Source organism: Trichoderma atroviride, chromosome 2, assembly GCF_020647795.1.
Source record: "Trichoderma atroviride chromosome 2, complete sequence".
NCBI lineage: Eukaryota > Fungi > Ascomycota > Sordariomycetes > Hypocreales > Hypocreaceae > Trichoderma > Trichoderma atroviride.
Window position 1 is genome coordinate 1036167 of NC_089401.1, and position 11281 is coordinate 1047447.

Consider the following 11281-nt stretch of genomic DNA (forward strand, 5'->3'; position numbering starts at 1 on the left):
TATCATGTCGACAGTGGCGTGTTAATGGTGGGCAATGCGACGGATCTATACAGCTGTGTATTTATATAAATTAATATATACATCTTGCTAAGCATTTGACAGCTTTATCAATGTTCTATCTATGTTGCTCCAACCAGTCCACCTTGCAAGCCTCGAATAGCAACCATCGCTCCCCAAGCACCAGGATCAGGAGGCAGCTCCTGGTTCTCGCTTGAAACCCCAACATATGTTGCTCTGCCTAGCCTAGGCTTCATCGTCTTTGTTGCATCCGCCCCATCCTCCGCGGCCTTGACGCCGTTGCTAAAGTCTGACTTGGCCATGGCAGCGGCAAAGGGGATCAGGGTGTCCATTACGGTACGGTCCCCTACTTTGGCAGGAGTGTAGCGCCTAAGATTATCCAAGGCAATCGCAAGGGCAGTACCCCAAAGGAGGATTGGGTCCTGAGCCAACTCAACGTTTTTCTCGACGGCGGTTCGTAAGGAGACGAAGAAGATGCCAAGGATGCCGCCCAAAGTACCACCCATCTTGCTCTCCACAATATCTTCGAGTTCCAGAAGAACTTTGACAACTGACCCTGACTTGGCCAGCCCAGAGTCAAGCGCCGTTAGCAAAGATGTGGCACCGGTTTTGAGAGTCTCTCCACAGTCGCCGTCACCCATGACTGTATCCCACTTGGTAAGATCAGGCTCGGCTTTAATAAGAGCTTCGCATGCGTTTCGAAGCATATTTTCCAAGAGGATTGGATTGACTGCCAAGTCTCTTCGTTCGTCGACAGACTTGATCTCTTCCTTGGGTGGTGCAACGAGCTGTTGTTGCCTTGTACGTCGCTGAGCCTGAGATCCGGCCATGGACTCCCAAAAAGTTGTAGTCCTGACGTCAAAGAAAGACTTGATATCTTCCACTGAGTAACTGCAATTCTTTGCTGCTGCTGTGGCGTTGACGACAGATACCGAAAAAGCAGGGGCGTTAAGGGATGTTTCGAGAAAACCGGCACATATCCGTACTGGCTCAATATTCCAGTTGCTCTGAAGCTGCTCCAGAATTTCGTCTACCAGAGCGCCCATCTCTAGATGTGACATGCCGCCAAAGTTGCTGACTAGTAACATGATTTCATCGCCAGGAACAAACTTCACGTAGCCTCGTAAAGGATCCTTCTCATCCAGACAGTATTGTAAGATTTGCTCAACGAGCTCGGACGCAGACGGTGCAGGAGACAACTTCTTGTAGCCAGGCTCGTTGTGAGGACCGGTGCCCAGCTCAAGCTCATTCTCATGCAACATGCCATGTTGAGTGCGACCAGGAACGTGACAGTGATCAAGAGTAGCCGCAATGGATACAATCTGTTCTGAGAATGCCACGCCGAGGTTGTATACTTCATCAAGTGAGCCTCCAGCACCTGCAGCGCCGCCCATAATCTTGAGGACGCCGATTTGACCGGCCAGACCTCTGCGACCAACCATGCTTCCGTTCTTGCCTACGGATACATCGTCGCCGCAGATGATTGTCCGGCAGTTGTGTCCTTTGGCATTGGCCTTTTCGTTGGCTAAACCAAAGTGTAGACAGTCACCTGTGTAATTCGTAATGACCAGGATGGTGCCTTTGTCGCTGGGAACTGCGTCTACCGCGGCAAGGATTTGCTTGGTGCTAGGGCTAGCAAAGATGTCTCCCTGAACAGAAGCCGTAAGCATGTTCTTGCCTACATAGCCTGTCCATGCTGGTTCATGTCCAGAGCCACCGCCGCTGATGAGAGCAACTTTGGATCTGTCGTATGTTGTGTCATATACAACTTTGTTGGCTTCATCGAGACTGAGAGAAGGATTGTAGGTGATGATGCCTCTTAAGGCCTTGTTGACAAGGCCGTCAGATGAGTGGAAAAGATGTCTATTGGACATTATTTCGGTTTGTGAAAAGTATCGAGCAGAAGAATGAAGTTACTGTCTTGCCAGAACAGTGCAACTACCTGGGTCAAGAGCAGAGAATATAAGCAGAAAGCAGACTATGGAGGCCAATAACTCCTACATCGGAGCTCTTCAGCCACGGAAGGACGAAACAAGTCTTCCATTTCATCGTGATCTCACTTAGAGGCATGTATTACCATCTTCATCCTACACGCCGCGGCGAGCGTGGTCGAGACCTCTCGTTAATGCTACCCCATATTACTCGTCCTCCACACCATATAGCTTTAGGTTACCGATATAAATATACAGATCCCCGCAATTTTACATATTCCTCCACTGAAGAAGACCCTGAGATCAAGGGCCATCGGGAGACCTGCGTGTTGAAGCCTCCCGTTTGCCTCCTTGTAGCCCCAGTCGGATTTCCTAATCGGGTAATCCCGAGCACTTTTGGCGACGCAAACATTGCTGCTGTCCAACTCCTGGAAGCAAAGAACCCCGCAAATATCAGTTTCTATGAAGCAAAAGTGATCCCGTGAGACAGGAAACCGAGATTTGATGCGGGTAAGCTGGCGTGGAGTTGGTCTGGCGCGGGGTGCAAGTATGAGGAAGGCGATGCTGGTTACCGAATTCGGATCGCGCTCAGGTTCATAAGGACGCGAACGAAGCATTTTCCCCTATGGATGATGAAGTACACCGATTGAAAGCGCAAGTTTTTTTTATCTGAAGTTTAGTTTCTTTGTTCATTTTGAATTATACCCCTTGTCTTGCTCTTTATCTTGTCTGAACCTGCAAACATTATGGGCACGATGGCGCCGAAATGGAGGATCGCCATGGGATGCGATGTAAGTCTGCCCGCTTGTTGATAACATTGTTTGAGTGGACAATATCATCTCCTACGAAATATCATGGTTAATATTATTTTATTATCTTCGATATATGAGGTCAGCATCAAGAACTAACATAGATTCAACTCGTACAGGACGCTGGTGTCAGCTACAAAAACACAATCAAGAAGGACTTTGAAGGCGATGATCGCGTAGGCGAAGTCATCGATGTAGGGTCTGACGAGTCCTCGGACAAGACTCCTTACCCCCAGAGAGCTGCCGCCGCCGCTCGCCTCGTTGCCGAGGGCAAAGCTGACCGCGCACTGCTCATCTGCGGGACTGGTCTAGGCGTTGCCATCTCAGCCAACAAAGTCAAAGGCATCCGTGCAGTAACAGCCCACGATAGTTTTAGCGTCGAACGCAGCGTTAAAAGCAATAATGCCCAAGTCTTATGCATGGGAGAACGGGTTGTTGGGCTGGAAGTTGCCAGAAGGCTGGCTACCGAGTGGCTGGCTTACGAGTTCGATCCATCCAGTGCGAGTGCTAAGAAAGTGGAGGAGATTGGACATTTAGAAGCATAATGGACGTGGGGGGAGACAATAGAAAAGCCAATATCAAGCATTTTAACGGTTCGATTCCATGTGGTGTTTTGCTGATCACGCAAGGGGTAGATGCGTGTAAAAGCTGGGCGAAAGGCAAGACGGTGGATTGCTGCATTGGGAACACGCAGGGACATGCAAACTTGAGATGTTTTCTACTCTTTCTGTGTTAGTGTAGAAGACTAATACCGGCTTGTGGCACACTCGGCTTCGCAAGAAAATATGGAGTGCATAGCTTGATTTAGCAGCATTAGAAATTAAAATGGTAGCACTACGGACATGGCTCTTTTGGGTGTTTCCGACAATCGTTCACGAGACCACGATGGATACAGGGCCCAGGAGAGTACGAGCCCGGAAGAGATAATGCTTGTCATATCATTTGCCATATCATTGGCAGCCTGAAACCACAGTATGGCTTTACTGGTGTAAGCGTACAGGGTCCGCAACCATGGCCGGGTGATTGGTTATACGAATAACACTGGGTTGCCGGCATCCCAGAAGTGGAATGGACGGCTCGGAGCCGGAGCGCGGGGGAGCTTCTTGACTGATCCGCTCAGCGAGGGGAGCTGGAATTAGATAGTCTTGATAGTCAGGTCCCAGATGCTTATTTTTCAATTCGTTGTTATTCATAAATTGTTGTTCAAAGCTTAGTAGCTCTGTTAAGCACTACAGAAGACATTGTGTGCAGTTAGCACAGTCATTCGGCCATCGCCTCATTTTGAAGATGACAAACCCAGTACCAAGGCGCCGTCTCGTCGGCCTTTCTACCAAAATGTACTTTTCTCTTCAACGAACAAGAGACTTTACAAATAGCTTCATATCGAAGCTCGCGGATATACCACAAGAGCTCTTATCCAGCATCGACATATTCATCATTCCCGACTTCATTTCTCTCACAAACACAGTCGCTCAGCTGGAATCAAGTCCAATTCCCATTTGGATTGGCGCTCAAGACTGCCATTGGGAGGACCAGGGAGCTTTTACCGGTGAGGTCAGTCCCTCTGTGCTAAGCAGCGCAGGCGTCAAGCTCGTGGAAATCGGGCACGCAGAGCGAAGGCGAATTTTCGGCGAGGACGATGCTATCGTAGCAAAGAAAGCTGCTGCGGCGAGTCGCAACGGTATGATACCACTAGCGTGCATTGGAGAAAGGACGCAAGGCGATGTACATGTTGCCGTGGACGAATGCCGCGTGCAGGTTGATGCCATCATGAGCTCCGTACCCGATGAATCTGAAGTTATTCTGGCCTATGAGCCTGTTTGGGCGATTGGAGCAAGCCAGCCAGCCGGAGAGACGCACATTCTCAATGTGGTTTCCGGAATTCGAGGCCTTGATTCTGTTCAGAAGAGAAAAGGCACGACGAGGGTGCTATATGGTGGCAGTGCCGGGCCGGGACTATACGAGAAATTGAAGGATGGGCTGGACGGGCTATTTCTGGGAAGATTTGGACATGATCCGCAGCAGTTTATCAAAACGATCCGGGAGGTTGCCGAGGCATGATCTGGGACAAAATACTATTTATTGTTTAGACAGTGCTTACCAAGAGATTTCACAAGCTCAGGTCAGTTTACCTAGCAACTTGACTCTCCAAAACTTCGCCATAGCTGACGATTGACTAGGCCCGCGCGATATAGCATATAACTTGAATGACATTGGCCAGGCGCTGCAGCCATTTTGTGGACCATATCCAGAGTTACATCACCAGGCATGGCGGTTGTAGCTAATTGGCAGACTTGATAGCTCTTAAGAAACCGGGCAAGCCAACTCCGATAAACGACTTGACATCTGATCGCGGCTAATAGGGCTAAGACTGGTCAATTGCCGCTAGACATTTGTTAAACGAGTTTTCTAGAGTTGCAACGGCAGTAATACTGCTGTAAGCTAAGCTTAAATAACCATTGTGGAAGCAATGTTGCTCTTGTATTAGCCTTGAGCTCAACTTTATAGTAAAGACAACTAGCGAGATTTACTGTATTTTACCATCGTTACGCACATCAATCGCGAGAAATACATTCTATAGTTCCTATTCTCACTTGAAGAACTCAGAGCGATCATCGGAATACAAAAAGTTCTAAAACTGTGGCCCTCGAAAATCTCAATATCGCACAAACAGCCAATCCCACAATAACTTGAAAAATATCTCATGCTAAACCGAGCTGTCAGAGCGGCCAACCACGGATAGCCCCGGACAATTGCCGCAATGGCTGGGTTGACGTCTCTCAAGTGCCGACATCGCCGTCACTATGATTCCATCGAGAGCCGATCCGTCTTATCTTACCCCTCCCTTTAGACAAAATTTGCCAGTATAAATTGAGATTGAAAATAACGCAGTATTCACTTCTCCCTTTTTCCTTTTCCAACAAACATTTTCGATTGACAATTCAAAGTCCTATTTCCCAATTGAACAGAAACAACAGTGATACAATTCACAGTTTGTCATAGGCATCACTCCAATCGAGTATCTAGATGCATCTAACACTCTCAGGTCACATTTCCAATATACCTTTTGGTACAACTTGCCCCCCCCGAAATAGCACGTCGTCATGGCGTCCTTCGGTGGTAATGCATCCAAACAGGATCATGTCTCTTCAGGTAATGTGTATCGCATGAGCCGGTGCCCGCTCTCTTTTCCTCTTCACACATCTCTCATTCGGTCTCTGTATGTCTCTTCCTTGCCTCGTGTAAGACAAGAGACTTCAAGAGGCCTTCTGGGCGATGAAGAGGAGGAGGGAGCGTGGCTGAGAATATACGGCCCTGGAACTTGATCTGGATAATACCAGCGAAAGGATCATGCTCTTCTCCCTTGTTACTGTGCACAGCATCCTAACCCTCGTAGGCCCATCATGACTCCTCCCGCCGCCATCTCTCCTGTCCAGCGCACTGCTGAACTTGTGACTCCAAAGTCCAAGCTGGCTGTTGCCCCCTATGATGGAGCTCAGACCAAGACCGTCGCCGAGATGCAAGGCCAATGGGAGTCCTTTGCCTTCTCCCCCATCCGCGAGTCCCAAGTCTCGCGCGCCATGACCAAGCGCTACTTCGAAGACCTCGACCGCTACGCCGAGTCCGACATTGTCATTGTCGGCGCCGGATCCTGCGGTCTCAGCACCGCCTACGTCCTCGGCACTCAGCGTCCGGACCTCAAGATTGCCATCATTGAGGCCTCCGTCTCGCCCGGCGGAGGTGCCTGGCTGGGAGGCCAGCTCTTCTCCGCCATGGTGATGCGCAAGCCGGCCGACGCGTTCCTCCGCGAGATTGGCGTCCCGTACGAGGACGAGGGCAACTACGTCGTTGTCAAGCACGCCGCGCTCTTCACCTCGACCATCATGAGCAAGGTGCTGCAGCTGCCCAACGTGAAGCTCTTCAACGCCACCTGCGTCGAGGATCTCATCACCCGCCCCTCTGCAGACGGAGTGCGCATTGCTGGTGTTGTGACCAACTGGACTCTGGTGTCGATGCACCACGACGACCAGTCTTGCATGGACCCCAACACCATCAACGCTCCTCTTGTGATCTCGACCACCGGCCACGATGGCCCAATGGGTGCCTTTTGCGTCAAGCGTCTCGTCAGCATGGGCCGCATCGAGAAATTGGGCGGCATGCGCGGCCTCGACATGAGCAAGGCTGAAGATGCCATTGTCAAGAACACCCGTGAGGTGGTGCCCGGCCTCATTGTCGGAGGCATGGAGCTTTCTGAGATTGACGGTGCTAACCGTATGGGTAAGTTTGAATTTAAGACTTGTATCTGCTTGGTGGAGATGTGCTTGCTTACACAGATGCAGGACCTACTTTTGGCGCCATGGTTCTTAGTGGTGTCAAGGCTGCCGAGGAGGCCCTCAACGTCTTTGAGATTCGCCGCCAGGAGAATGCCATTTGAAGGAAATGAACAGATTGTTTGAATGGTGGACAGACTGATAACTCTAGTCATTCATTTGTATGCTATTTGTTCTGGTATGGTCGGTCACTCATTGGTAAAATAGTAAAACTCAATAAAGCCCAAAAAAAGAGAGCTGCTAAACAGATTGCTATACAAAGCAGCGGCATTTTATAATACGTTTGCGCCTCAATGACTAAATTCTGAAGTGATGAACAAGATAAAAGATATGCTAATATGAAATGCGAACTCTGGTATCTACCTATCAATGCCTTTCCACTCGCTTATGATGTAAATGATAACAACTCCCGTCATGTATATATTGTATCCTTGCTCCTTCTATGTTGAAAACTCATCAATTACGCTCCTTGACTCGGTAAACTTCTTATCCACTTCGACAACGGGTATCTTGAATCCGAATCCCTCCGGCCCGCCCACCTTGATACCCTTTTCGCTCTTCCACAGGGGATGTGCAGGTAATGCAATGACGCTGACGTGCAGGCCATATCTGAGATCCTGCGAGCCAATTGCTTCGCCGTCTTGTCCCAGGATCGAAATGAGATCCGGCACTGTGCATACAATCTCTTGGGATTCTTCTGACCCTTGAGCATCGGTAAGAGCAGCGTATAAATATTCGTTTTGAAACGGTATTGTCATGTGTCGGCCAGTTGAGGCGGCCTGGTGTTTGCTAGCAGTTGCAGCATCGCGCTCTTCGTTATTTAATGGGGCGATGATAACGGACCCCATGGTGTAGCCTCCTCCAAGGTAGCGTTTAACATCGACGATTTTGCCACTGAAGAGGACTTTTCCAGCACACTCAGCAAACTATGAGTTCATGTTAGTTTAGTCGATTAGAGTTGTTAGAGATTGAAGAGCCCAAACTTACAATCGCGTCGATGTAACTTGTCTTTCGCCTTCTCGCCTGGTGAATAGCGCGGCCCAAATACCAAGTCAATGATAAAGAATTGGGAATACCGTACTCCTTGACGACGGAACCGGGGAGAGGCGCAGAACATGCTGCGCAGCTCAGACCGAGCTCGATGGCCGATGTCCGCAGCATGGTCTCCAGCCGCTCAGGTGAGTCCGTACTCTATATAACTTGGATTAGTATTGCACCCCTTCATGTAGGTGCATGTGGAAACATACCATGACGACGTTCACATTGTTACGAGCATCTGTGAGAACGCAAGGCACTAATGAATGGCCGTATACACTGAAAGTGACTATTCAACAAAATCAGCAACTCGTAAACCAAAGGCTGACAAAGACTGTAGGAAACTTACCATGATACATTGTTGGATATGCTCGGCCCATTGCGTCTCCATCCACGATGGGAATGTCAAAGTGGACGCCCGTAGGGAAAGACGAAAGACCATTACCGCCGCCACTGTCTCTTGTCAGCTACTGCAGCTCATTATTTTCCCTCTTTTCCCCTTGTTCTTCCCTTGAGCCGGGAGAAAAATGCTTCATGGGCTTCAACTTACATCTCATCTGGAAGAACCGCATCGATCGATTTTCCCACAATTCTAGACGAGGCCTCAATACCACTGGGAATCTCGTTGCCCGATGACAATCGCTCATTAATCACGCTTGGACTTCCATACCACGAGCCGAAAAACACCTGGGCGTTATCATCCAATGACTTGGGAGAAATGATCCTCATTTTGCCCTGCCCCCCCTGTCCGCAGTGCATGCAAGCCTTTGAGGAACTCGTAATGAGTAGGACCTCCGCCTCCAGTGCCAAGCACACCACATCCAGTAGAAATAAGCTCCAAGTCGATTTCTGAGACGTACCAGATGCCGTCCCGCACATCTGGACGGTATGTTTCCAGATCTACATGTAGAGACGGCTTAGTAGTCGGCTCAAGAGCATTCGGTACGCTGACTTTTTCTCCTTCGTCCTCGTCCCCCTCGCCTTCTTCCTCATAATCTGAAATTTCACCCAGCGGAGGGGTAGGTGGCGGAGTCGGTTCGTCCGGAATAGCTAGCTTGCCCACCGCGCGAACCTGGATTCTCACGGTAACTTGCGACATGTACTGCAGAGGCATCTTGTTTACTTCGACAATGCGTACGTCGTCAGGAGAAGCGCCCTTCTCAATGGCTTGATCGATGGCTCTCTTGCAAGCCGCGTCGAGGATGTCCTTTTCACTCTTTCCTTCGAGAATTTCCACCGTATCAACCTCTCCAGAAATTTTGGCAATGGCAGCGCCAACAGCGTTGGCAGCACCTTGATGAATAGGGTGGATGCATTTATCAACTCCCTCCAACCCGTCCTTGACAAGGAGAGCACCGCCGCCGACGAGGAGTACATGGACTGGCGCAGATGACACCTTCATCTGATCAATTACTCTTTCGAGTTTCCTCTTGATTTCCTGTCGAGCAAGACTAATGGTTTGATCCGGAACATCCTTGACCAGAGATGCATCTCCAAGCTCGGCCTCGCCAAGAGCCACAACAACATCAGTCGCAGTCAATGTTGAGCCGCCAAAGATTTTGGCTTGCTTCTTGAGAAAGTGTCCAACTGAGCCGGGGCCAACACGGACTTTGCCATCATCTTCAATTTCGACTTTGCTGCCACCTCCTAGACCCATTGAAACGACTTCTGGCATTGAAAAGGCTGTTCGAACGCCGCCAATTTCAACGAACCCGGGCGCCTGCCGCGGAAAGCCGGATGGCAGCAGTGCACATACATCGGTCGTGGTGCCACCAATATCAACCACAAGCACCTGAGGTTCGGCTGTATCATCACCGTCGTTCGATATTGACCGTTTGTTGTCGAGTCCGGCGAGGAATGCAGCTCCCGTCATGCTGTTCGTGGGCCCGCTTGCAAAAGTCTTGATAGGATACTTGGCGGCAGTTTCGACATCGATAAGGGTTCCATCGTTTTGAGAAAGGAAAAGAGGGCACGTTAATTTCAAGCTTGCCATGGCACGCTTAAAGCTATGCTTGACCTTCTCTCCCGTCCTAAGAATAGCAGCATTGAGAATTGTAGCATTTTCTCTTTCGAGAAGGCCAGTAGGTCCTATATCGTGGGAGCAAACTACCCGCAATCCGGGAGCAGCTTCAAGTATGATTCGCCTGCACTCCTCTTCGTGAATTCCATGGTGATCCAGCGGTGAAAACACACCAACCAGAGCAATAGCATTGATGCCAGAAGCCACAACTGATTTTGCGGCCTCCTGGATTTGCTGTGGATTCAAGGGAGCAATCTCTCTCCCATCCATCTCCAGTCCTCCATCCAAGTAGTGCACACCTCCATCAAGGATGCCGCGAAGTCCGAGGGGGAAGTCTGAAAAGGGGGGGATCTGCCTCGTGAACGGCCCACACAGTCGAAATACAGCAACTCGATCCAGCCTCCTGGCATCGGCCTCAATGAGAGAGTTGATAAAATGTGTTGTTCCAATGGTCACGCTGAGGATGCGGCTCTTTTCAACTTTGGACTGATCGAGGACCTCTTTAATGGCGGCTTCCACGCCGCTGGTGATGTCAGGGGTCGTTGTTGCTTTCCATGATGCTAGGACTCCCCGTCCGGGCTCGTCGAGGGCCTTGAGGTCCAAAATAGCCGCGTCCGTGTTGGTTCCTCCAACATCGACACCTATTCTATATGCCATGCTGCTAGAAGGAAACAGTAAGAGGAAGAAGAGAGCAAGAAAGAAGAAAGATATCAAAAGGAAGAAAATGTGTGATTTTCAATTTCTTCTTCTTCTTTTTTTTTTTTTTTTGCTTTTCCTTGTTCCCTATAAAAATTCAAACTCCATCAGAACCAAAAGTAGTACTCCCAAAGCTCAGAGAAATGTGTGCGAGTTATGAAGTAAACGGCAGGAAAGATTGGCGTGAGGGGCTCATAGCTGGAAGCAATTAGGGGCCGCCGCTTGCAATTTAGTGCGACCATGATTATTTTCGAGACTACAATTTTAAGATGGAGCAGCAGAAAACCAGCGGCGAAGTTTCGCTCAACGGTGAGAGACGGGGTCGCGCACGGAGAACCCCGACTGCGTCGTCGCCTATTACGTGGTGGAGAATCCGGCTTGTGGGGGAGAGGAGAGAGCCAAGACCCTTCTGTTCTTACATACATACATACGCAGTAGGGC

General features: G+C 49.7%; 6 protein-coding genes across 6 annotated transcripts; 3 read left to right on the forward strand and 3 right to left on the reverse strand.

Moving 5' to 3' along the window:
- Positions 1 to 119: 119 nt before the first annotated feature.
- TrAtP1_003042 (uncharacterized protein) lies at positions 120 to 1892 on the reverse strand (the record flags this gene model as incomplete). Its single annotated transcript, XM_014087650.2, has 1 exon — positions 120 to 1892. The coding sequence occupies one exon, from the start codon at positions 1890 to 1892 to the stop codon at positions 120 to 122; it is 1773 nt and encodes a 590-aa protein (XP_013943125.2).
- Positions 1893 to 2704: 812 nt separating this feature from the next.
- Positions 2705 to 3303, forward strand: TrAtP1_003043 (uncharacterized protein; the record flags this gene model as incomplete). The annotated part of the gene is made up of 2 exons (XM_014087380.2): positions 2705 to 2740; positions 2878 to 3303. The coding sequence occupies 2 exons, from the start codon at positions 2705 to 2707 to the stop codon at positions 3301 to 3303; spliced, it is 462 nt and encodes a 153-aa protein (XP_013942855.2).
- Positions 3304 to 3914: 611 nt separating this feature from the next.
- On the forward strand, positions 3915 to 5320 carry TrAtP1_003044 (uncharacterized protein). Its single transcript, XM_014087651.2, has 2 exons — positions 3915 to 4880; positions 4939 to 5320. The coding sequence occupies exon 1, from the start codon at positions 4046 to 4048 to the stop codon at positions 4817 to 4819; it is 774 nt and encodes a 257-aa protein (XP_013943126.1). The 5' UTR covers positions 3915 to 4045; the 3' UTR covers positions 4820 to 4880; positions 4939 to 5320.
- A 369-nt stretch (positions 5321 to 5689) lies between these two features.
- Positions 5690 to 7365, forward strand: TrAtP1_003045 (uncharacterized protein). Its single transcript, XM_066111724.1, has 2 exons — positions 5690 to 7036; positions 7099 to 7365. The coding sequence occupies exons 1-2, from the start codon at positions 6163 to 6165 to the stop codon at positions 7191 to 7193; spliced, it is 969 nt and encodes a 322-aa protein (XP_065967803.1). The 5' UTR covers positions 5690 to 6162; the 3' UTR covers positions 7194 to 7365.
- Positions 7366 to 7529: 164 nt separating this feature from the next.
- TrAtP1_003046 (uncharacterized protein) lies at positions 7530 to 8483 on the reverse strand (the record flags this gene model as incomplete). The annotated part of the gene is made up of 4 exons (XM_014087654.2): positions 7530 to 8015; positions 8077 to 8280; positions 8337 to 8413; positions 8474 to 8483. The coding sequence occupies 4 exons, from the start codon at positions 8481 to 8483 to the stop codon at positions 7530 to 7532; spliced, it is 777 nt and encodes a 258-aa protein (XP_013943129.2).
- A 338-nt stretch (positions 8484 to 8821) lies between these two features.
- TrAtP1_003047 (uncharacterized protein) lies at positions 8822 to 10801 on the reverse strand (the record flags this gene model as incomplete). The annotated part of the gene is made up of 1 exon (XM_066111725.1): positions 8822 to 10801. One exon carries the CDS (start codon positions 10799 to 10801, stop codon positions 8822 to 8824), a length of 1980 nt encoding a protein of 659 aa, XP_065967804.1.
- Positions 10802 to 11281: the final 480 nt, after the last annotated feature.

Coding starts and splice junctions, on each gene's coding strand:
- TrAtP1_003044 (XM_014087651.2), top strand. CDS start 4,046: ATGACAAACCCAGTACCAAGGCGCCGTCTCGTCGGCCTTTCTACCAAA.
- TrAtP1_003045 (XM_066111724.1), top strand. CDS start 6,163: ATGACTCCTCCCGCCGCCATCTCTCCTGTCCAGCGCACTGCTGAACTT. Junction 7,037..7,098: donor TGACGGTGCTAACCGTATGG/GTAAGTTTGAAT, acceptor ACACAGATGCAG/GACCTACTTTTGGCGCCATG.